This window comes from Hippocampus bargibanti, linkage group LG05 (assembly GCF_051943395.1).
Source record: "Hippocampus bargibanti isolate YZ-2025 linkage group LG05, ASM5194339v1, whole genome shotgun sequence".
Classification (NCBI taxonomy): domain Eukaryota; kingdom Metazoa; phylum Chordata; class Actinopteri; order Syngnathiformes; family Syngnathidae; genus Hippocampus; species Hippocampus bargibanti.
The window spans coordinates 29,105,358-29,130,205 of record NC_142738.1 but is presented as its reverse complement, the minus strand read 5'-3'; the positions used below and the strand labels follow the sequence as shown (position 1 = coordinate 29,130,205).

The window sequence follows — 24,848 nt, the reverse complement described above, 5'->3', positions numbered from 1 at the left end:
TCGCTTGCAACGAAAAAAAAAAACGATACCGAGATAGTGGCTACCGCGGCGAACTCATTTGACTTGATTGATTTGCTGTTTCGTGATAGTCGGTGTACACCGGATGGTACCCATAATTGAGAAATTTGCGTATTTCCGTACAGATTTTCTTTTACGTCGTACACGTCTTAAAATGCATAATAAACGTACTTTGTACGGCAAATGTGTAATGATATATATTCTAGTTACTGCGATTTGCTGTCAACCTGTTAAGGTGGTCCCCTGCCTACTGCCGAAGACAGCTGGGATAGGCTCCAGCACCCCCTGGGACCCTAAAAGAAGTTCCCCAAATGAATGAATGAAGATTAACCATTTTCTCAATAAACTACAATGTTCACTTTTATGATCCACCCTGGATTCCACATGGCGCTGGTGATTGGCTGTACTGCCTTTAACGTCATGTGGGTTCCCCCGTCATTCTGTTCTTGCACATGCGCACCGCTGCAGACAAGAGCCACCAACTGCAAACGCGACAACATTGAACAGCAGAGAGGAGCAGCTCATCCTGTCAGCGAAGCTGCTATCCTGTACGTACATCTCTACTGTATGTTTCGTGACATTCACAAATACATTATAAACGCCTCAGACTTTGCCATTGTTTAATATGTGAAAGCAATGATTGTCTGTTTATTTGAACGATGTCAGAGTTCTCTGCCCTGTGCTGTTTGCCAGCCCTTTATTTTTCCGAAACCGTTATGGACGTTTAACCATAATTATTTCGCCAGTGTTTGGCCTGTGAACGAATCTGATTTGTCGCCGTATTCCGCAAAACATGGCTACGCAGTGACACTTACCACATTGCAGCGTGCAACCTTCAGGAAACGTCGGCCAGCCAGCCCTTTTGCTATTTATTCAGTGCTGCTTCCTTCCTCAACAACTCTGCGTATAGCTCTCAGGTTCAAATTACAGTTCTACGGCGATGAGCAAGAATGACGTTTTTATTTAACATTCAGTGCTAAAACAACCTTAAAAACGTAGAATATGGAATGGAAAAATAATTTATTGACGCTGTTTGATGATGTTCGTGCTTCATATTGTTCGATTTGGAATGAAAGCACTAACGTCTTCTACCACGCCCCCTACGTTTTATTTCTGTGTGGTAAACCTTGTTCTATTGTGATTTCTTGGTCATATTTTCTCAATCGATGTCTTCGATGCGGTGATTGACAGTCGGCGTATCTTCCGTGTTGTTCCATTCGTCGTCGCTGCCTCTCCCGCAGGAAGCAAGTCATGTTTCTGTCACAGTGTGGTGAGTGATATGCATGGCTGGGAGGGTTATTAATTCAAGTGGGTGTCTTAATATTGCTTTAATGTATCTTGATTAATTGTAATTACTTGTTTCCGTATGAGATCTTTTAACAAAGACAGCTATTGCTACGGTGTATGTTTTTATATAGGGCTTCACGATAAATTGAATATCGTCAGGGAGGGAGTGAAGGAAGACGGAGAGGTAGAGTCAGACACAGACGAAGAGGGACACAGACAGGGAGAGGGACAGACAGATAGCAGTTGGGGTTCATTGTAAAACTCAATGATAGAAATATGTTTAAATACAAGATGTGCTTGGCTCATGAAATAGAAAGAAAGAAAGAAAACATTTCCAGTACTAATTCAAAAGTCAATGTGAAATTATGTTGGCTTGCAAGCATTATTAGCATCTGCTTCCGAGAGTGGTACAGTATTTCTTCAAAAAATAAATATTCATGCACACACCAACAAATACTGGAGAAACACAAATATACTGTAGGTAGTATAACAATACTCAAAGGGACATATTCTTCTTAATCTGTCAAAGCCAATATTAAGAGACCTCTTTCACAACTTTCTTTACTTTTTTTTATCACATTTTAAGTGTGTGAGTTCTATCCACACACGACACCACCGTGTCCTTAAGAGGCAAATAAGGAATACAGCTCTAGCTTGTACAGTATTTCCATCCATTCATCATTGAACCAATTAGCTTCATGAGTGTTGTGGGCATTCTGAAGCCTATTCCCACCCTCTTTGGGCAGGAGGGTGAGACTGGCCCAGAGTGTGTTGCTGGACAATAGCACATATTTAGAATTTCTTGTTTTTGATTGTAGTTATTTTAGTTATGCTTCCCATTGATTGGATGTAAGACTTCATATCATATGGTGATTCCACAGCAACACACCACAGAACTAAAATTTAGACATACAACATCTTACATTTACTAAAAAGATATCATTGCTGAATAGCAAAGCTAATCACAATATAGTTGGTGTGAATTGTGTACCTATTTGTCTGTAGGGTATGAAATGTTTGTTTAGTTGTACTGTAGTAAGAGAGGAAAATTGAAAAAAAAAAAAAAGATTTGTGACAGACAATGCAAAATAATACTGACCAAGATGGCCTACATTCAAACAAAGGCATTTTTCTCCTGGAAAGAAAACCTAACAGTCAAAAATGCGGTGCTTTGATAAATTTCTTTTTCAACCATTATATAAAACAGAGTAATAACCAGGAAATAAGTAACCAACACGCATGGCTAATGGTGCGTTGACAAGTGCTTCTTGGTCTACACTCGGTCTACAGCAGTGGTTCTTAACCTGTGAGGAATTCCCCATAGAGCCTATGGGGAATTCCGAATTCCCCACAGGTTATGAGGCTTATGGAGATGCTGTAACACATAGGTGTCAAAGTCAATGTCCGCCATTTTATTGTATTCTGACCGTGAAAGCAAATCAAGCATGTCAAGTGCCATGATACTTACTAAATTGTTGTGAACCAAAATTTCAAATTGTCATATGAAAAGCACAATAAAAGTCATTTTACTTGACTTCTGATTTGAAAACTACTAACTCATTAATTTGTTGTGCATTCTGTATCTAATCTGTGGAGGAGATGAAACATTCGAATGGTTTCTCCAAATTCATAACGGCCCTCGAGACGACAATGTCCCCGTGGCAAAAAAATGAGTTTGACACCCAGTTTTAGTATGTTTTACCTTTATTCAAGTTTCCAATGGCAGCCTCCTGTAATAAGCAACTTCTGGTTGAATTAAATATTTTTTTGTAACAACACACATACATAAATCAATATGTATGCATGTATGCATGCATGTATGTATGCTGTTTGTTGTACGATACCTGAGGTCCCAGGCTATATTGCTATCATGTGTCTACTGAGTGTATGTTTGCTGTCTCGTTGTAAATAAGCCAGACGTTACGACATGAAATGACACATCACATAAAATATTCTCTCCTTATCGGTCCTTGGTGGGACTCATTGGCCAATCTCACTCTCACCTCCCATATCTTGTCAGCTACTTCTGCTTGTCATACATTTATTGCAGCATTTGATGCTGTTAAATTGTCTCCAATCCTGATTGCAGTGCTTCTTTGAGAGATGGGAGAACCACTCCTAGACATACAGTAAAGTCTCGTTATATCGATATCGGATATATCGATAGTCCCGGTTATATCGATACTATTTCTATGCACACACGGAGAAAATTACATGCAAACAGGGTCGGATATATCGATAGTCCCGGTTATATCAATATTTTTTCGGGCTCCCTTGAATATCGATATAACGAGACTTTACTGTATTTTACTTTCTTCAAACCAATATCTCTAGCCATAAAGTATTCACAGGATATTTTGATATAGTAGTAATCCTTAGAATTATACAAAATGTGCTCTTCTTTTTTTATTTCTTCACAAAACACATGTAGAAAAAAACGATAACAGGAATAAAATACATAAAAATGCACAAAAACACGGAAATCTGGTGGAATAGTAACATGAAACATACCTGGCAGTGCAACCATGGAATGTACACTGCTGTTTTTTTTTACATCGTATCAAAGTGTAATGCAGTGATTACAGAAAGTATGATGCTCACGATTGTTTTTGGTTGGTATGGACATACTGCTCCATAAACACCACAATTCATTGTCTTTACTTAAACGTATTTATTCACCACCACAATGACATTTTTAATCAAATGTGAAAGAAAAACCACAAAATAAATTAATAACAGCTCACGTTGTCGGCTATAGCAGAGGCTGACATACTTAAGTGATTGATTCCCTTCTTACATATTATTAAACAATGAAAGTCATCAGATTTAATGTCTAATTCATTTTAAAGCACATTGCAGACAACATGACTGCATGAATCAAACAATTTCTGCAATGGCTACTTGTTTCTCAGAATGTGTTGTGTAGCAATCTTTTCTTCCATCCATCTATCTTTTACCACTTATCCGGAGTCAGGCTGTGGGGGCTAATTGCGCCCGGGACCCCGTGGTTGTCCAGCCTACCACCAGGCACTCGCACCAAGCTCCACCTTTAGGCCTGCCTCCAGAGGGGTCCGCAGTAACCCATGTCGAGCCAGTTGCTAATTACCAAACTACAGTCGTGGTCAAAAGTTTACATCCCCTTGTGAAGAACATAAAGTCATGGCTCTCTTGAGTTTCCAGTTATTTATAAAACTCTGATTTTGATTGGAACAGATCCTTATTTGTCATAAAAACATTCATAAAGTTTGGTTCCTTTATGACTTTACTATGGGTGAACAGAAAAAAGTGATTAAATCTGCTGGGTCAAAAATATACATACAGCAGCGCTAGTATTTGGAAACATGTCTGTTGGCTATTTTCACTTCAATTAGGCGCTTTTGGGAGTCATCTACAAGCTTTTAGCAAGCTTCTGGTTGAATCTTTGACCACTCCTCTTGAAGTTAAATTTGATGGCTTTCTGACATGGACTTGTTTCTTCAACATTAAAGTCAGGACTTTGGGAAAGCCATTTGAAAACCGTAATTCTAGCCTGATTTAGCCATTTGATTACCACTTTTGATGTGTGTTTTGGGTCATTGTCCTGTTGGAACACCCAACTGCGCCCAAGACCCAATCTTCGGGCTGATGACTTTAGGTTATCTTGAAGAATTTGAAGGTAATCCTCCTTCTTCATGATTCCATTTAATCTCTGTAAAGCACCAGTTCCATTGGCAGCAAAACAGCCCCACAGCATAATACTACCACCACCGTGCTTGACGGTGGGCATGGTGTACTTGGGGTTAAAGGCCTCACCTTTGTTTCTCCAAACATTGCTGGGCATTGTGGCCAAACAGCTCGATTTTTGTTTCGTCTGACCACAGAACCTTCCTCTGGAAGGTCTTATCTTTGTCCATGTGATCAGCAGCAAACTTCAGTCGAAGCTTAGGGTGCCGCTTTTGGGGCAAGGGCCTCTTTCTTGCACGGCAGCCTCTCAGTCCATGGAGATGTAAAACACGCTTGACTGTGGACATTGACACCTGTGTTCCAGCAGCTTCTAATTCTAAGCAGATCTGCTATTTGGTGATTCTCGGTTGAATCTTCACCCTCCTGACCAATTTTCTTTCAGCAGCAGGTGATAGCTTACGTTTTCTTCCTGATCGTGACAGTGACATAACAGTGCCATGCACTTGATACTTAAAAAACAATTGTTTGCACTGTTGCTCATGGGACCTGCAGCTGTTTTGAAATGGCTCCAAGCGACTTTCCTGACCTGTTCAAGTCAATGACTCGCTTTTTCAGATCAATGCTGAGCTCCTCTGACTTTCCCATTGTAGCGTTTGTGGGTGTTTGCATCCAATGAACCCTATTTAAAATAAGTCACCAGCTATAGTGACTCATAATCGCTCACAAGTTAAGAGGCCGTGCTATGAAGCTCATTTTGCTGACACATTTTGCTGGACAGACTTTCCACCGTAGGCATCACACACACGCCACTTCGCTGGTTTCACTCCTATCTCTCTGATCGCTCACAGTTTAGCCAAATCAACTCCTTCACCTCACAGTCCTGTCCCGTGTCGTCCGGTGTACCCCAAGGGTCTGTCCTGGGGCCCCTTCTCTTTATTACCTACCTTCTTCCTCTTGGCAATATTTCCGCAAATTTGACATTCACTTTCACTGCTTTGCAGATGACACCCAACTCTACCTCTCTAGCAAACCCGATGCCTCTCTTCCACCTTCACCCCTTTCACTTTGCCTCTCAGAAATTAGATGCTGGCTTTCCCATAACTTTCTCAAGTTTAACAGTGAAAAAACTGAACTTCTCCTTGTCGGCACCAAATCCACCCTACACAAAGCAAACAGCTTCTCTCTCACCATTGACAGTTCAACAGTGTCCCCCTCCCTTCAGGTCAAGAGTCTGGGTGTCATCCTCGATAGCTCACTATCTTTTCACTCCCATATAAATAACATAACTCGGTCTGCATATTTCCATCTCCGTAATATCAATCGTCTCCGTCCCTCTCTCACCCCTCACGCCGCTGCTACCTTATCCACAGTCTCGTCCCCTCCCGCATCGATTATTTTAACTAACTTCTCTTCGGTGTCAATCAGAAATTTCTCCATAAACTCCAACTAGTCTAAAATTCTTCAGCCCGGATTATCACGAAAACCCCCTCCTTTCACCACATCACCCCTGTCCTCCAGCAGCTCCACTGGCTCCCTGTCAAACATTGGATCAAATTCAAAATACGTACTTCTGTTTACATTCAAAGCCATCCATAACCTTGCCCCTCCCTATCTGACCTGCTTCAAATCTCCATTCCCTCTCGGTCGCTCAGATACTCATCCTACCTTCACCTCTATGTGCCCTCTGCCCGTCTCACCACATTGGGATGCAGATCTTTCAGCCACTCTGCGCCCAAACTCTGGAATTCACTTCCACCCAACATCCGTAATATTGACTCCCTCCCTATTTTCAAATCCCACCTCAAAACCCATCTGTTTAAAATTGCTTTCAATGTCTAGTTCAATCTGCTATTTTATTATTTATCATGTTACTTAGTGTTTTATTGTTGTGCGCTTTGTTTTTATTGAAAAGTGTCCTTGGGTGTTCTGAAAGGCGCTTGAAATTAAATTTATTATTATTATTATTATTATTATTATTATTATTATTATTGCAACTTTCTAATTCACCAACATTGCTAATTTGTGTTGCTGTATGTATATTTTTGACCTAGCAGATTTATTAACTTTTTCTGTTAACCCATAATAAATTAATAAAAGAACCAAACTTCATGAATGTTTTTGTGACAAAGACGTATCTGTTCCAATCACTCTATCAGAGAAAAATCAGAGTTGTAGAAATAACTGGAAACTCGAGAGAGCCATGACAGTATGTTCTTCACTAGTGTATGTAAACTTTTGACCACAACTGTAAATCCTTGTTGTTATTAGGAGTGAGTGCTGCTTTAAATTTGCCAAACCAAATTGTGGTAACTCGTTGTTGCTGAAGACCCAAACTCAAGCTTTTCTGCTGAAAGCAAAGAACAATCCTGTCATACAGTTTGAATGTTTTCTTTCCTTTGTTTACAGATGCAGAGTGTTTTTGATGCCCAGGTTAGCCGAGACTTCAGTTTAACGGAGTCAAGACAAATGAAACCTCATGCGGCCTCACTTGAAGCTGGGCGTTCTGTTCCGGCAGAGCACTTAATGGCGCAGTCTGAAACCTGAAAGACACGAACCAGCATAGATTCGATTGCAATGGACAACCTCATAGACTTTGATGTACCGTCTGAGGCGTCGACTCTTCATGAGGCGCGAGACAAACGTCAGGGCCATTCAGACTTACTCTCCTCACAGCACCTGTCCACCTCATTATACGAGCCAATTGCACCCACCAAAACCAGTTCACATCACCATCATGACGGCGAAGAAGAAAACGAAAGTGATGCAACAGGGTCTGCCGACAGTGAGAATGACATGGATCCCCCCTCCACCATGTGGGAACTGAGGCGGTCGTCATCCTCCTCTGTTCACAGTAGTGAGGACGTTGACCCAGAGGCCTTAGACAGAAGGGCGTTTATGAAGATGTATGTGGAGAAAGTGTTTCATGGAAGGTAAGGCACATGCTCGTACCACGGCCAATTGTGAATCATGTGAGTTTAGTCTGGTAGATACTTGAGTCGTTCATTTGTTTGTTTGAGGAATGACACCAAACAGCCAAGACATTTGAAGTGCCACAATACAAGATTGTTCTGACTGAAGCCTCAAGAGCCTGTTATTTTGTTCATTGTTACATCCATCAGCATTGAGCCAAGTGAAGCAGTGATTCCAACAGACGGATCTGTGACACAAGTTTGTACAGTTCACATTTTAGGCTTGAGCAACTGTGATTTGGACATTTTTAGATGTTTCAATAGTTTTAAGATGATTTGTGACTCTTGTGTTCTACATAACAGTCCAGTGGTTACCGCATTACAGGTGCAATCCCCATTCTTGCCTCCTTGTGTGGAGTTTGCATGTTCTCCCTGGGCCTGTGTGGGTTTTCTCTGAGTTCTCCAGATTTCCTCTCACATTCCAAAAACATGAATGGAAGGTTGATTGAAAACTCTGAATCACAGGTGTCCAAGTTCCATGATACTTGCTAAAATCTGCACCAAAATTTCAAATTGTCCTATGTAAACTACAATAACAGGTCTGCAGCAAAAAAATGAGTTTACCACCTTGCTCTAAATAGTGTGAATGCAAGTGGCTTTTCGCCCTGCAATTGTTTGGCAACCGGTTCAGGGTGTCCCCCACCTACTGTCCAATGATGGCTCCAATAGGTGTGAGCACACCTGCGACCTTACCTTTGTGAGAATAAAGTGGATCGTAAAAATCGTTCTACATGTTTTTCAACTGTAGGCTTTTGTTTTTCGCATTGCCTTCATTTAATTTTTGCAATCTTTTCTCAGGCAGGACTTGGATCAAGAAGAGAAAGCTCGTTTCGGAGAGCTTTGCACTGGCGAGAATGGCAAAGGCAGAGAATGGTTTGCGAAATACGTCAGTGCACAGGTGAAATGGGAAACATTTCGTAATCTAGAACGACATGGTTTTGGCTGACTATTTACTAGATCCCAACTGACGGTAGTGTTACTTTTTTCCCTGCGTTGTGTCATCATTTATATTTTGTGTTGTTGACTGACAAATTGTGCCTCTCGATTGAAAATTATAATCTTGAATTATAAATTCTCTTTCAGCGCTGCCACTCTAAATGTGTGACTGAAGCTACCTTCTATCGACTGGTGCAGTCATTTGCGGTCGTGCTATTTGAGTAAGTCAGTTTTGGAGTCACTATGAGTGTCAAAAAAAAAAATAATGGCCATAGAAGGGATGCACGAAAGCTGTTATTTTCCAACAATGACAATCATAAAATGTTTGCTTCTCCAAACTGATAATTATGAAACACAACAGTTTTTGTGTGCAATCCCACTCCCTACTAATGTAGTGGGTTCAGAGGATGACATAAAAAAACAATACATTTCATTTATAAGCGCCTTTCAAAACTCTCAAGGTCACTTTACAGTCACAAGATGTGTTTTTCTGTGGCTGAGCAGCGGCAGTCACACGCGCCAGCGTTCACTCAACCTGGTCGTAACTCAAATAGATAGAAAGCTAGCTAGCTGATAGATAGATAGATAGATAGCTAGATCGTTAATAGCTAGCTAGCTAGCTAGACAGCTTCTTCTTTTCCTTTTGGCTTTTTTATTTTATATTATCCCAAGTTATTTCCACAGAGTACGAGTCACTGACGACATAGCGCTTACTTTGAAACTTTCTGAACTCTTGTTCTTTAAATTGTGTATCGATGAGGGATCTCAAAAGCATTGATTAATTTTCGTACCATTTTATAAAGTCATGTCGGTCACGTTTCATTATCAGATTGTTTCAAATATATTTAATATGGATGCTTCATAGAATAAATCACTCAAAATGATTTTGTACTTCGCGCTGACCTTTCAAAAATTACACATATACACTATCACACATATCTTTAAAGGCAAGAGCCAAAACATATTAATGCTACTGGCTATTTTCACGTGACGACATTTTCAATGACACCCTCCCAAAAAAGATTAAAAAGTATCACCTAGCCCTAGCTGCATTTCACTGAGCCATGACCTTTCGTTTACAGCAGAACACTGTGCGGTGTCATAGCTGTCCATCTATGTATTTTTAAAACCATGTTATTGCACCAGGATCTGATATGTGCAATAAAACTGTTTTCAGTTGTTGTCCATGCCAATTGGACCAAATATTCTGGCAATTACATTTCACTTGAAGCCGCTGCCCGTGTCAAAATTCTAAGAATGTCGTCAAGTTTTGATGAGTAATAACATGCAACAGTGTATTTCAAATGGCTCTTTTTGTCAATCATTTTTCATTTTGAACCCGATGTAATTCTTTCTTTTTATCCGTCAGACAGGTTATCGTGCACCTTGAGCTAGAATTACTATTTTTAGCATGAGAACTGTCAAAAGAATGAAACGCATGACCGCTGCTGTTGACATCAAGTGAAAGTGTTATCTTTTGGTTCTGATTTTTTTTCAGATGTTATCAAGTGGATGACTACAGCCCAGCCAAAAATCTCATGACTATGTGCTTTACATACTACTATGTTGGTAAATTCGTGTTTCTTTCACACAAAAATGTAAATAGATTTTTTTTCTAATATTGAGAAGAATAACATCGCATAGAATGGAAGCTCATTTAATTATTTGTAAAGTATAACTGGGGCTGAAGTGGAATTGCCTTCCTATTGACCTATTTTTCCCCTGTAAGGAAAGTCCCAGCTGTCTCCTGCAGAACTCTTTGATCGAGGTGGTCCTCCAGCTGCTCTTGACTCATATTTAAACAAGGCCAACTCCTGGCTCTCTGATAAGAAGGACGCTGCTGAGCGCCTCCTGAAGAACTCATCGAAGACTGATGTCAAAAGCTTTTTTGGAGGCTTAGAAAGTAAACTGAGATGCTCAATCACTCCAAAGACAGAGTAAGAAAATTGGTTCTTTTGGATATTCTCATAAACATAACATTTGTTTGGCATTAAATGCACCCTGTCCTCTTACATCCAATACAGGGATGGTGAAAATCCAGTTGAGCCAAAACACAAATCAACAGGTAAAGGGCCTTCAAGGACAACCGACGCCTTCGGACACGTTGTGTCCATAATTTGTAAAATCGCTTCAAATGACTTCTACTGAGCGTATTTTACAAAGATTCCTCAGCATATAGCTATATTTTACGTTTTAAGACTCATGCTGAATATTCAGGAAGTCTTGTTTTTGAGTTGGTGACGATACCTACTGTGACGTCACGGTAGGTATCGTCACGGACCGAGAAAGCGACACACAATGCATTTTGGGTACTTTGGTCTGAAAACTTCATGTTGATCCGTGTTGATGGCGACGTCACGTCACGGAAGGAACACCCCTGACCGAAAAAGGACATACTGTCGCAGTCCTTTCATCACCTCAATGCATTTTGCTGTACTTTGTTTGGTCTGAAAAACTTCATGTTGATCCGTGTTGATTGCCAAATTAGAAGGAAAACACATAAATAACGCGATGGTGAATCATTGTGTGTTACACCGAACAGTTATGATATTTGCTGACAAAAATGCAAAGGAGAAAAATCAGCCCCTTTCCACGGAGCTTTGTCGCCATCTTGTGGGTGCTACATTTCTCTCCAGATGCCTCAAAATGACACAAAATAAATTCTTTAATCAATTCCAAACATGTATGCTTTCCTCTTCAGAACTATTTGAATCATATGCATAACTGGATGAATAACAAGAAAGCATTTTCTCCGACTCCGAAGCCATTGTTTTTATTCTCGAGCAAGGCAAGACGTCTTGGCGTGACACCACGAACAAGAAACTGGCCACTTCCGGTTTCAAATTGAAGTAGTTTTTAGACACTTAGTCATTTTTATTGGTGTTTTGCATTTGACTAAAAATATCATCCTGCGTGTTTTGGGTATTTTCAATGCTATAAAACATTTTTCTGATGTCAGCTAGGAAACAAAAAAAGTGATGTTGGCTGTCCTTTAAACTTAACTCATTTGCTGCCGAATTTATTCGAGAATTGAAAAGTATGACGTGGAGCGTCATTCCCGAATTTGTTCGAGTTCTGGTTTATCTTGCGGGGGTGCCGATAAAGACCTCCAGCCTTGTTTTTCCCTTCCACAAGGGGGCGGCATTTGCCTATTATCCATGTGCTTTGTTGCAGCTTCCGCTGTTGTTCAAGCTCATACAACTCCAACCCATGTAAATTAGGAATTAACTCTTTTCTTCTAATGAAAGAAGAGTGTCTAATGTTTCTTACGCTGAGCTGAATGTTAATGTAGTCCTAAAACTCAATATTGTGTGGGTCCCGCAATTTGAGTGAAAATGACAAAAATCCTGGCACTGGAGTGGACACATTTTTGCACATTGTCTGGCAGTGAATTAGTTAAATTGTGTGTGTTTTTTTCTTTTAAGAAAAAGCTTTCTCTTGTACCACTTTCTTAGAAATTAACATTCAACATGTTATTTTCAATGTCGTTTCAGAGACACCAGAGGAAAAGAAGGGAGAAAAGATTTACTTGTACACTCATCTGAAGCAACAACCCATCTGGTATTTTTTTTCTTGGTTTGCATGGTGAAATTATTTTTTTTAAAAAGCAGAACACAAAAAAAATCACTTTAGGCTCCATCTATATCTCATATCGACAGTGTCCCCTTGCTACTTTTCTTGTTACATGTTTTGTGGCTTCACTCTATTGGAGTATTCATTTGTGACCATAATATAACATTATTTCAAACACTGATGTAATATATGTTATATATATTGTATATTTTAAAAATATGCATCATTTCTTTCCCAAAGCGCAGTACTTTAATACATCCAGAATTTCTTTCAAATTAACAAAAACATATTCTCAATAGTTCTTTTTTGTTTTTTGTTCTTTTGTTTTTCATGCGCGTTCCATGTCAGGCACACGTTGCGATTTTGGAATGCTGCATTCTTTGACGCAGTTCATTGCGAGAGGAAAAAGAGGTCACCAACAACAAGGTGAGTCCAAAAGTCAGAGGAAACAATTCCTTTGATTGTCAACTGTGATTTCCTCCATTACGTGCCATTGAATTGGTTGAGAAATTACGCCCCAAAAAATATTTCATGTGTGCTTTTGTGTGTCTGGGAAAAGTGTGCTCCTCTTTTTTTCGACTCACTGTCTTCCTGCATGTCGACTTAACCCTTTTCTTCTTGTGCCTTGCTGCCGAGCAGGGGAACGCAAGATGGGCATAAAGATAAGAGGTCTGTTTTCAATTTGTCTGCTGCTCTCGAAATGGTCAACAACAAAAAAGAACAGGAAGACTTGACATTTTGCAGGAAAATTTAGTGTAATTGTGGCTGTCCTTTATTCGCATGGCTTTGTGTGATATATGAGGTTCCTCGTAATGGAATGATTTTTTGGTTATTTCAAATGCTGGTGTGTGATTTTTAGTTTGGTGCATTTGAGGTCTCCGGTCCTATTTTCATGCCCAATACAAGTGTAGATTCATCTAACTGTGTGCATGGGTGGAGTTTCCTTTCTTCCAGTGGTTTTGTATACAGCTGCAGTTAGACATGGGCTTTTGCGCCATTGAGGGAGTGAGTACAGTCAATCAAAATGAAACCTTTTATTCTCTTTAAATTCAATGCAAGTGCGATTCATGGTCAGCATTGGTGCAGGCATATTCACTCACTGGAATGCATGCACACAAAGTATGTTCATAAGAATTCTCTGTCATCTACGCATGCAGATGAAAAAGTTGGATGCTATAAGGCGAGCACTTGGTTCCGCTTTCTGACCCCAATCGTTTTTCTGTGTGTCAAGACTTGAAATAATCATTTTCGCACCAAGAAAATTCGCCGTTTTGTGGCACATCAAAACATTTCAGTAGCACGGTGCTCCTTGTGCCGCACCAGCTATCCACAAGTCTTGACTTATTTCTATTTTTCAAATGAATTTCAGGGATTCATTTGCTTTTTTTTCCTTTGTTTTTTAGATTTGATCAATTCATCAGTACATGTACTCCAAAACTGTGTATTTTAGTATTTCGTATGAGGATTATTTAAAATGTAATGGGTTGGTGGAAATGTCCTTCCAATTGTAGAATGACCCTATTTACATTTTGCACTTTTGTCTGCTATTCATTTCCGTTAATTTGGAGGAATTTCCAACAAAATCTGCTCATCTAAACCATGTGCAGGCATCGTGTATCATCACCTCGAAAACTGTTTTGCCGAGAAAAGTTTTGGCCATGGGTGTAATTGTTTAAAGATGCTTGAAAGATAAATGAAAATCAAATCGCCCCGATCCAAAAGTATGGCTGAAGGCTGCTGAATGTGTTTTTTTCTAACTGCAAGTTATTGTGGGTTCAGTTTTCCTATCTTCATTGTGTCAGAGTATAAAAGAGAATCATCTCAAAAGGGAATAGAAACGATACTGCTAAAACTGCTGCTGCTCAAAGTAATGCAAAATAAAGAAAAACAACACTAATGCTTAATATTAAGCAGATTTTTTACTTACAGACATTGTGGGTGTTCAATTAGCTGACATGTTTCGGCGACTACTTCCGCCTTCGTCCAATAAAATAATATTAATATTAATAAATTAATATTAGATATCAAGTAGACAGGATGAACTTAGTACAACGAACACTAATGCTTATTGTAATGCATACGGATATTTTCATTGCGTTTCCTTTTGTTTTTTTGCTCTGGAAAATAATTTTTACTCATCCTCCGATTTATTCTTCTATCTTTATTTGGTATTGGCTTGGCATGTTATTGTGGTTCAGTCTTCTCATAGTCTGTGTGATTTAAAATGCATGTCATTAAGGTGCTGTTGTAAGAACCTTTTGCTTCCCGTTCATTTTTCAAGTGACGCTTCCCTACATCCAGCCATTTTCAACCACTTATCCAGGGTCAGGTTGCTGGGGCAGCATCTTTAGTCGCGATGTTTCCATAACTTGCAATTTATGTCATGAATGCGCTGCTGAGACCTTTTCTGAAAATACATTTGCTGTATTTCTGGAAAAAAAATAGATCCACTGCTCACTCTTCATACGTCACGCCTCACTGTCGTGTTATCCTTTCCTTTCCTGTAATTATTTTGGGGCCTGAGGGGATCGAAAGTCACAAATCATTCTGTTGCTATTTTGGCATTTTACAGCAACATATTTCGAGGAAAAAAAATAGTACAAGCACCCAAAATGTTTCAATGTAGCTTCTTGTGTGTGTTTATTTAACCCTTTCCTGCACAATGTAACAATAAGCTGTCCAATGTCGGAACTGTTTCTCTGAAACGGTTAATGTTCCAAAATGCTGATGTGGACATACTCAACTTCACGTGTGGTATCAACGGCAGGGACATGTTGTAGCACTAAAAGTTGGTGTATGATCCAGGACTGGGCTACTGTTTCCTAGTTGACTTGTAATTGCTTTTTCAACAGTCCTCTTTCTCACACTGTTCACATTGTGACATCACTAGCCCACAACAAAACCTAGCCATTGATGAATAGTACCGCGACATTGTAACACTACGCAAACTGGATGTTTTTTCTGTTTATTTAAACAGACTAAAAAAATGACACTAAAAACGAAAATATTGGATAGTTGGTTTTGATACAAGTATACACAAAAGTAAGATGGGAACAGTCCGACAATTGAATTCTCAGCGTGCAATGCTAAAAACGATTTCCACAACCAAAGATTAACAGAAAGGACTTTATTCATCAAAGAAATCATTTTGCCGTTCAACTCCTTGTTCGTGGCGAGCCGAAAATGTACTGAAACATTGTGATCTTTGTTGAGAAAGTCAAATGAAGATCAGCTGTAAAGGTGAGAGTACATCATGGTGTAGCCCAATCATTTTTTTGAAGTACCACATCGTAGTCGTGTAGTATAAAATGTAACCACTGGACACATTAATCAGACTCAGTTTACCAAAAGTCTATGTTTTGTTGTCAGTCATATTGTTAAATGATTGCGTTAAATGAAAACCCACCCACCTGCTAACAATGTTGGTGTCAAGGCTGCGTGTTGTTCGTCATTCTTGACGGTTGATGAACTTGGCCTGTCCATATATTTTCTTAAAGATAACCGCTTCAAGGTGTAAACTCGCCAATCTTATTTTTAATATCAATATAACCAATAATTTGGAATACAGTGGTACCTCATCTTACGAATTTAATTGGTTCCCAGAAATTGTGTGTCAGGCGAAAAGTGTGTCTTCCAAACATTAATTTCCCATAGGAAACCGTTAAAAATGAGAATAATCCATTTCCAGGTCCTCATAAAACATACTTTTCTACTAAATAAGCCTACTTATTTGATGTACAATAAATGTGCGATTGTATTGTAATTAAAGAAATAAACCGTACTGTATAATAAAGTTGTTTTATGTTGCCTATTGATGATATACGAGTGACGTTGCCGTGCTTTCTCGGCAATAATACCCTCACTCAAACTGTCCCCTGGTAGCTGTTTTTCATTAATGCAAATCAACAGAAAAAGGTTTTCAACCTCTCCTATTGCCTGAGACCGTAGCTTAGACAACACAGTAACACCCTTAGCCACACGTAGCAATGGTCGACTCAGCATACTTCTACTGGAACGCCAAGTCACTCAAACCTCATTGATGTTTCTCGTTGATCTCCTGCTCAACCATAATTTTGTTTTGTGTCCACTTCGTCTGAACACTTGCCTGCGGTGGGGTCTTTTTCTGTTCCAAAAAAGCAAAAGTATCCACTCGATAGCAAACCACGTATGCTCGTCCGCTAGCCATTGTGGCCCTCCGTGTGTTTCCCGAAAACTAGTTTGTATGCCTAGATTATATTCTCGCGAATTTATGTTCGTAAGGCAAAAAGTTCATTTGCTAAAGCGTTCTTAAACCAAGGTATCACTGTATACAGTATATACGAACTTTCCTTTTCAAAGGTGTATTTGGCCTTTTTTTGGGGTGGGGGGTGGAAATTACAGCATTTTTTTCTGCCAACAGGGAGAAATGGTGTCACATGACCCAAGAGGAAAGAGACAACACCTCCAAAATTGACGAGAACATTGCCTTTGGTCAGCTGGGGTGAGGAATCTACTGACGTGGAATTTTTTTACATATCATTGCACATCTTTCTTGTCTGTCCCTGACCAGTTAGGATGTGTCCATCAAATATGGCCTCTGCAACATATAAAGAGCACAACAACAAATAATGTAACACAATGACATTGTTGGGATTTTTTCATTTTCTCCCACCTCTGTTTGACATAATTAATATATATATACACACACACACACACACAGTAAAGTCTCGTTATATCGATATCGGATATATCGATAGTCCCGGTTATATCGATATTTTTTCGGACTCCCTTGAATATCGATATAACGAGACTTTACTGTATATATATATATATATATATATATATATATATATATATATATATATATATATATATAATTTTACCTTCCCTATTCTAACATTTTTGGTGTCATCCTCAAGGAGGTGCCCCTTGTCTAATGCCATGCAAATAAACTACCAACACTGGACCAAAAAAAAGCTACAGTTGTGCCATGCTACAGTTGTGCCATGTTCTTGTGTCACATTTGCGTGCTTGCACCAATGTTGAGGTTGTTGCACTCCTCACTTGCGGTCCCCGTGAACCCCCCCATCAACACCTGATTCAAACAATCAGCTTCTCAGCAAACTTTGCAGAAGCTTGATAGTGATCCAGAGCTACACCTAAAAATGGTCATTTGTGCTCTAAGGTTCTCTTTTATGTGTTTGATTTTCAGGACATTTACTCACAACATGCTGGCTTTTGGGCTCAGTAAAAAACTGTGCAACGATTTTCTAAAAAAGCAGGCTGTCATTGGAAACTTGAATAAAGGTAAGTAAGACAATGTAAAACAGGGGTGTCAAACTCACTTTTTGCCGCGGGCTGCATTGTAGTTACGGTTACCTCTCGAGGGCCATTATGAATTTGGGAAAACCATTAGAATGTTTCATCTCCTCCACATATTAGATCTCGACCATGCAACAAAGTAATAACTAGTTTTCAAATTTGAAGTCAAGAATAATGACTTCTATTGTGGTTTAAATAGGACAATTAGAAATTTCACGCTTGATTAGCTTTCGTGGGCCGAATAAAATGATGTGGCGGGCCAGATTTTGCCTTGATTTTGACACCTGTGTTCTAAAATATGCACTATGGATAAGCCATTGGTACCACCAACACGTTGCTAGCTACGGAGTACTCGAGCATCTTACGTTAAATGCACCAATCGTGACAAACTGTAACCTGATAACATGATAAGCTGTCCACTGCAGCGACCGCTGTCCCTCGAATAGTTAAAATGTCTTATGTTGATGTCCCCCCATGAATGCCAAAGTGACACCCTTTAAATCTTTTCAGAACAGTACAAGTTGCTAAGTGACCATATTGAGAAAACGGCGACAGTGTGAAGGTCCGGACGACATACTAAAGTTCAAAGCCTCCTGTTTTTGCATCACATGAGCCTCGCCTAATCAATGTCAAGAAGACATAACTATCATAGCTGTAGCAAAGTCTATCCGTCCATTTTGGGTGTGCTCTTCAATAGCACACCCTTCATTCAGCAATAATACATCATCATCATCAGCTGTTGCTACGTTTGGTAGCAAAACTAATGTTTGTGTCACCTCTATGTTCTATCTGCCTCTGTGTTGCAACTGTGCCGATTTCCATAGTATACGGAGAAATTACATCTCGTAACTGGGTTCATCTGCTACTAATAATGACTGAGTATCTTTTTCCTCTCTTGATAGCGCATAATACTGTACTTCCTCAAAAACTGGTTTAATAAAAAAACTAGTAGTCGATCCAACTGTCTATAAATAACATTTAAAATTGAACAAAGCTTGGTCCAGAAAACAAGCCTTTCACTCCATCTTTGTCTTGTCAAAGTCAAACATGTTAACTTGATGAGTAAGATAAGGGCTGAGTGTAAATTATTGATGATTCCATCACCAAAAATGATCACCTAAATATTTTTGTGAACAGAAATATGTACATCTATTTAATTGAATATATGTATATATTTTTCTTATGTATGCCTTGAATTCGCTCAGGATTGATTTAGGAAGAGTAATTGACTAATTCTTTGCCAACCCAACTACTATATTGCATTCATCTTCACTTGCAGCACAATCCGTGCTTTGAAATGCTTGTTAGGTTTTATTTGAGTGTTGCAGTGATTTAAAGCAGTTAAAATTAAGTCCTTCAGCAGATTAACAAATCCAACAATACATTCTGTCTATATTTGTCTATGTATTTGTCGATATTTGTACATGTGTAAACAATGAATGTACTGGTGATGCTTTGATGAACCTGTGTACTGAAAACAACACAAATCTCTCACACATCCTCACTTCAAACAATTGTGTATTCATGACTAAACCAGTCTTTACAAGATGTTGACCATCCTCTCCAGAATATCCCTCATCTTTTTTTGCCAAATTGCAGTATTTTTCAATGCTTTTCAACTCTCACTGTGCGCAAATATTGGCCACTTTAAGACTAGAATATCGTTTTTTAATAACCTGTTGTTCATTTGTGTTTGTTTCATTTTGTCCTGGTGTGAGGTTGACCATGTGGCAGCTTTAGGATTTCTATTTTACTGTTGTACACAAAATGAATGTTGATATCGTGTTTGAAATATTTATCTGTATAGCGTAGTCTTTATCTGTACAGAAAATCATACTCTGCTTTACTTTTAATACCTGCTTCTGGTATCCAGCCAGTTCCCTCTGGATAATAATGCCTTTGTTCGATTTATAGCAGTGCACCGATACTACTTGCTGGTGGATTGTGAATAAAATAATGTGTACAGGTGATTATAACGAGGCGCTGCCACTTGTAGCGACACTTAATATTTTGAGGTCATAGAAATAATTACGATATCAAAACAAGTACCTATGCATTTCAACTAGCAGGAATTCATGAACTGAGCACTTATAGCAAAGAATGCAAAGTTAATATTTCAATTGACAGCTTTCAGAAATGTGTTAACATGTGAATATTGTTTGCTGAATGTATAATTTCAAAACATGGACAAGTCAATGTTAAATCAAGATGCTGTAATAAATGTTTTGTATGGCAAAGTTTTGTTTTTTTGTAGGATATCCATTCAAATCTCAGAAACAAAATATATGTACACCTTCTTTTTTAGATGACCTGAGATAATCAGGACATTTACTACAGAGAGAAAAGTCCCACTTCTCTCAAATATTGCTCACCAATTTCTCAAAGTGATCCCTTCCCCTTTGCTGGGATAAAATACCCACCTCGCAGGTGTGTTATATTATTAGATAGGATTATTGCACTGGTGTGTCTTAAACTGCAACATCAAAAGAACGCTCTAAAATGTGTGGTTTTGTTGCACATGCGCAATTCAAAACAACAGATGTCTAAAATTATTTGCAGTTACTGAATGTATATTCATATACAGTACTGTACATATTGCTGCCATCCGGCCAAAAGCTCCAATGTCACATTTTGGTAAATGTCATATTTTTCTTGACTTTATAGCAATGGCGGGCCGTGGATTTCATCTCTAGGCCTTCATTAGTGCTACATCTGAATCAATCCAGACTGAAAAAAAGTGTGGTGTGATTTACTACAGTCCACCTGAGGGTACCATTAGCCAGGAAATAACTGATCGACCTTTCTTAAGCATGTCCATTTTTTCTTAAAGTTCATCTTGAAAATGACTAACAGTAAATCTCCAACCAAATCCATTTCTTCTTCTCCTTCAGCCATTGTGGGTTGACAAAACTGCTATTACAGTCAGTTCTGAAAGTATTCAGATAATTTCACTTTTCCCGCATTTTCTTATCTTGCAGCCCTTTTGAAAAAAGGAATACATTCATGTTTTTCCTCAGAATTTTACACCAAATGCCCCATGATGACAACATGAAAGTTTTGCTTACAGTCTTCTATTTTTTTTTAAATAGAAATCACCTGTGCCTACGTATTCAGAACACTTAATGCTTTGTCGAAGCACCTTTGGCAGTAATTACAGCCTCAAGTCTTTTTGAATAGGTTGCTACAAGTTGGCACACCTATTTTTGGACAGTTTTTCCCATTCCTCTTTACAGCATCTCTCAAGCTCCATCAGGTTGGATGGGGAGCGTTGGTGCACAGCCATTTTCAAATGCCTCCAGAGATGTTCAATGGGATTGAAAACTGGACTCCAGCTGGATCACTCAAGGACATTGACATAGTTGTTCAGAAGCCACTCCTTTGATATTTTGGCTGTGTGCTTTGGCTCTGTCATGATCTGGTTGGCGACCAACGGGGGGCGCTGTCGGCCCCACCTGCACAGGTGCTGGTCGTCCCGATCAGATTGGCGGGTAGCGACGTCAGCCCTGCCTGCAGCCTTGCAGGTGCTGGTCGTTTAATCATTGACACTTAAAAGGACACCCGGCGCGACCATCCGGTGCCGGTTCATTGTTTGTTTGCTGCTTGTTTGCTGCTTGTTTGCTGCATGCATTGTGTATGTGTTTGTTTAACCTTGGCGGACTTTTACTCTTGGTCTTCTTTTGCTACTTTGTATTTTTTCTATTCAGATGATTTTGATGTTTTACGTTTTGTTCCTGCTGACCTTTATTTTAATACAATTTGTCAAACAACCTCCTGCTCCCTCCTGCCTGCTTCTTGGGATCCGCACCCGCCATCACCACCTCGCAAACCGTGACAGGCTCATTGTCCTTATGAAAGATGAAACGCCGTCCCAGTCTGAGGTCAACAGCGCTCAGGAACAGGTTTTCATCCAGGATGTCTCTGTACATTGCTGCATTCATCTTTAATAATAATAATACATTATATTTCAAGCGCCTTTCAAAACACCCAAGGACACTTCACAATAAAAACAATAGAACACAGCACATAACAATAAAACCATAAGTAAAATGATAAATAATAAAATAGCAGAGAGAATTAGACATTGAAAGCAATTTTAAACAAATGGGTTTTGAGATGAGCCTTGAAAATAGGGAGGGAGTCAATATTACGGATGTTGGGTGGGAGTGAATTCCAGAGTTTGGGAGCAGAGCGGCTGAAAGCTCTGCATCCCATCGTGGTGAGACGGGCAGAGGGCACATAGAGGTGAAGGGAGGATGAGGATCTGAGGGACCGAGAGGGAATAGAGATTTGAAGCAGGTCAGAAAGATAGGGAGGAGCAAGGTTATGGATGGCTTTGAAAGTAAACAGAAGTATTTTGAATTCGATACGATGTTTAACCGGTAGCCAGTGGAGTTGCTGGAGTACAGGGGTGATGTGGTGAAAGGAGGGGGTTTTGGTGATGATCCGGGCTGAAGAATTTTGGACGAGTTGGAGTTTATGGAGAAATTTCTGATTGACACCGAAGAGAAGTGCGTTGCAATAATCGATGCGGGAGGTGACAAGACTGTGGATAAGGATAGCAGCGGAGTGAGGGGTGAGCGAGGGACGGAGACGGTTAATATTACGGAGGTGGAAATAAGCAGACCGAGTAATGTTATTAATATGGGAGTGAAAGGAAAGTGAGCTATCGAGGATGACACCCAGACTCTTGACCTGAGGGGAGGGGGACACGGTAGAACTGTCAATGGTGAGGGAGAAACTGTTAGTTTTGTGGAGGGTGGATTTGGTACCGACAAGAAGAAGTTCAGTTTTTTCACTGTTGAGCTTGAGAAAGTTATGGGAAAGCCAGGATTTAATTTCTGAGAGGCAACATGAGAGGGATGAAGGTGGAAGAGAAGCGTCGGGTTTGCTGGAGAGGTAGAGTTGGGTGTCATCCGCGAAGCAGTGAAAGTGAATGCCAAACTTACGGAAAATATTGCCAAGAGGAAGTAGGTAGATAATAAAGAGAAGTGGCCCCAGGACAGACCCTTGAGGCACACCAGAGGACACCGGAGAGGACCGTGAGGTGAACGAGTTGATTTGGATGAATTGTGCGCGATCAGAGAGATAGGAGTGAAACCAGCGGAGTGGGATGTGGGTGATGCCTAGGGTGGAAAGTCTGTCGAGAAGGATAGGGTGGGAAATGGTGTCAAAAGCTGAGGTCAGGTCGAGAAGAATGAGGATGGAGAGTGAACCGGCATCGGCTGCCATAAAAAGATCATTCGTGATTTTTATGAGAGCCGATTCAGTACTGTGGCGGGGGCGGAAACCAGACTGGAATTGTTCGTAGAGGTTATTGTGAGTGAGGTGTGAGTGAAGCTGGGAAACAACTGTCTTTTCAAGAATTTTGGCGATGAATGGAAGGTGGGAAATTGGACGTAGGTTATTGAAATCGTTTGGGTCTGAGCCAGGTTTTTTCAAGATTGGAGTGACAGCTGCGGTTTTGAGTGGGATAGGAACAATTCCAGTTGATAATGAGGAGTGAATAATAGTAGAAATAAATGGGAGAAGAGAGGGTAGGCAGGACTTGATAAGGATAGTGGGGAGGGGGTCGAGTTGACAGGAGGAGTTCTTGGATTTAGTGATAATGTCTGAGATTATAGAGGGATGGGGGAGTGCAAAAGCGGAAAAAAGTTTGGAAGGAGTAGAAAGGCTGGGAGAAGGGGGGCGGACAGAGGACCCGAGGTGCTGATGGATTTTGTTGATCTTTTCGCTAAAAAACATCAGCAGAGTGTTGCATGTCTCAGAGGAATAAAAGTGTGAGGGGAGAGAGATAGGAGATTGTGTGATTTTGTGATAGAGGGAAAAGAGGGCCCGTGAGTTACCAGAATTTGAATCAATGAGTCCAGAGTAATAAAGCGATTTTGCGCGTGAGATAGAGTCCTTATAAAGGGTAAGGTGAGTTGCATACATGTCCTTGTGGATAGTGAGCCCGGACTTTCTGTAAAGTCTTTCAAGTTGGCGAGTCTTTGTCTTGATGGAGCGGAGATGGGGGGTGAACCAGGGTGCAGGTCGGGTAAATTGAACAGACCGGGACTTTACAGGAGCAAGGGCGTTGAGGGTGTTCGTGAGGTCCGCGTTGTACCGGGAGACAAGTTCTTTCCCTCAATCCTGACTAATCTCCCAGTTCCTGCTGCTGAAAATCAACCCCAGAGCATGATGCTTCCACCACCATGCTTCACTGTAGGGATGGTGTTCTCCGGGTGATGAGTGGTGCCTGACGGCCATGTACTGTATAGTTCGATCTTTGTCTCATCAGGCCAGAGAATTTTGCTTCTCATGGTCTGAGAGTCCTTCAGTTGCCTTTTGGCTAACTCCAGTCGGACTGCCTTTTACTCCGAAGTGGCTTCCGCCTGGCCACTCTTCCATACAGGCCTGATTGGTGGATTGCTGCACAGATGGTTGTCCTTCTGGAAGTTTCTGCTCTCTCCATAGAGAAACGCTGGAGCTCTGACAGAGTGACCATCGGGTCTCTCTGACTAAGGCCCTTCTCCCCCGACAGCTCAGTTTCGGTGGGCAACCAGATCTCGGGAGATTCCTGGTGGTTCTAAATATTTTCCATTTAAGGATGACGCAGGCCACAGAACTCACGGGGAACTTACGTGTGGAATATTTTTTTCTGTATCTTTTCCCAGATTTGTGCATTGAAAGATCCTGTTTTGGAGGTCTACAGATAATTCTTTTGACTTTATGCTTGGTTTGTGTTCCTATGTGCACTGTCAACTGGGCATCATGGGCGTTTTGTGTAGAATTCTGAGGAAAAATGTATTTTTTGAATAGGGCTGTAACATACGAAAATGGAGGAGTGAAGCTTTCTGAATACTTTCCGAACTGACTAAATCAACACAATCCGTTTGCTTATGCAGCTCGCAACCAATTCAGTGTTCTAGCTCTGGCCATTATGCTCTTGTCACTAGCGGATGTGATAAGAGCAGTTTTCGCAAACTACAACGGTTTGATTGACACATTTGTTGCGGCCCGGCCAGCAGAACTGATTGTGAAGGCGTCCAGGTGGATTTTTGACCCTGGTAACAAATTATGGCTGAAATGTGATTGGTTAAATGCTCAGTATAGGAAAACTCA

At 40.2% G+C, this 24,848-nt stretch overlaps 2 protein-coding genes across 4 annotated transcripts in view; one reads left to right on the top strand and one right to left on the bottom strand.

Annotated features, from left to right (window-relative positions):
* LOC148898426 (5-hydroxyisourate hydrolase-like) overlaps positions 1 to 939 on the bottom strand; it is a 31,873-nt gene extending 30,934 nt beyond the window's left edge. The window contains exon 1 of the mRNA XM_088997643.1: positions 834 to 939. The gene's annotated coding sequence lies outside the window, so the exon portion shown is untranslated. The remainder of the gene's footprint in view (positions 1 to 833) is intronic.
* kiaa0513 (KIAA0513 ortholog) lies at positions 454 to 21,473 on the top strand. Of its 3 annotated transcripts, XM_088997639.1 has the most exons (14): positions 490 to 566; positions 1,210 to 1,288; positions 7,375 to 7,898; positions 8,736 to 8,835; positions 9,021 to 9,094; positions 10,372 to 10,442; positions 10,603 to 10,810; positions 10,898 to 10,938; positions 12,368 to 12,434; positions 12,795 to 12,872; positions 13,086 to 13,115; positions 16,846 to 16,926; positions 17,638 to 17,732; positions 18,258 to 21,473. In XM_088997639.1, exons 3-14 carry the CDS (start codon positions 7,543 to 7,545, stop codon positions 18,305 to 18,307), a joined length of 1,251 nt encoding a protein of 416 aa, XP_088853765.1. In that variant the 5' UTR covers positions 490 to 566; positions 1,210 to 1,288; positions 7,375 to 7,542; the 3' UTR covers positions 18,308 to 21,473. The 3 variants fall into 3 exon arrangements, with proteins under 3 accessions (XP_088853764.1, XP_088853766.1, XP_088853765.1); XM_088997638.1 differs by lacking the exon at positions 1,210 to 1,288 and having other exon boundaries at positions 454 to 566; XM_088997640.1 differs by lacking the exons at positions 1,210 to 1,288; positions 13,086 to 13,115 and having other exon boundaries at positions 454 to 566; positions 18,258 to 21,472.
* The last annotated feature ends 3,375 nt before the right edge of the window (positions 21,474 to 24,848 follow it).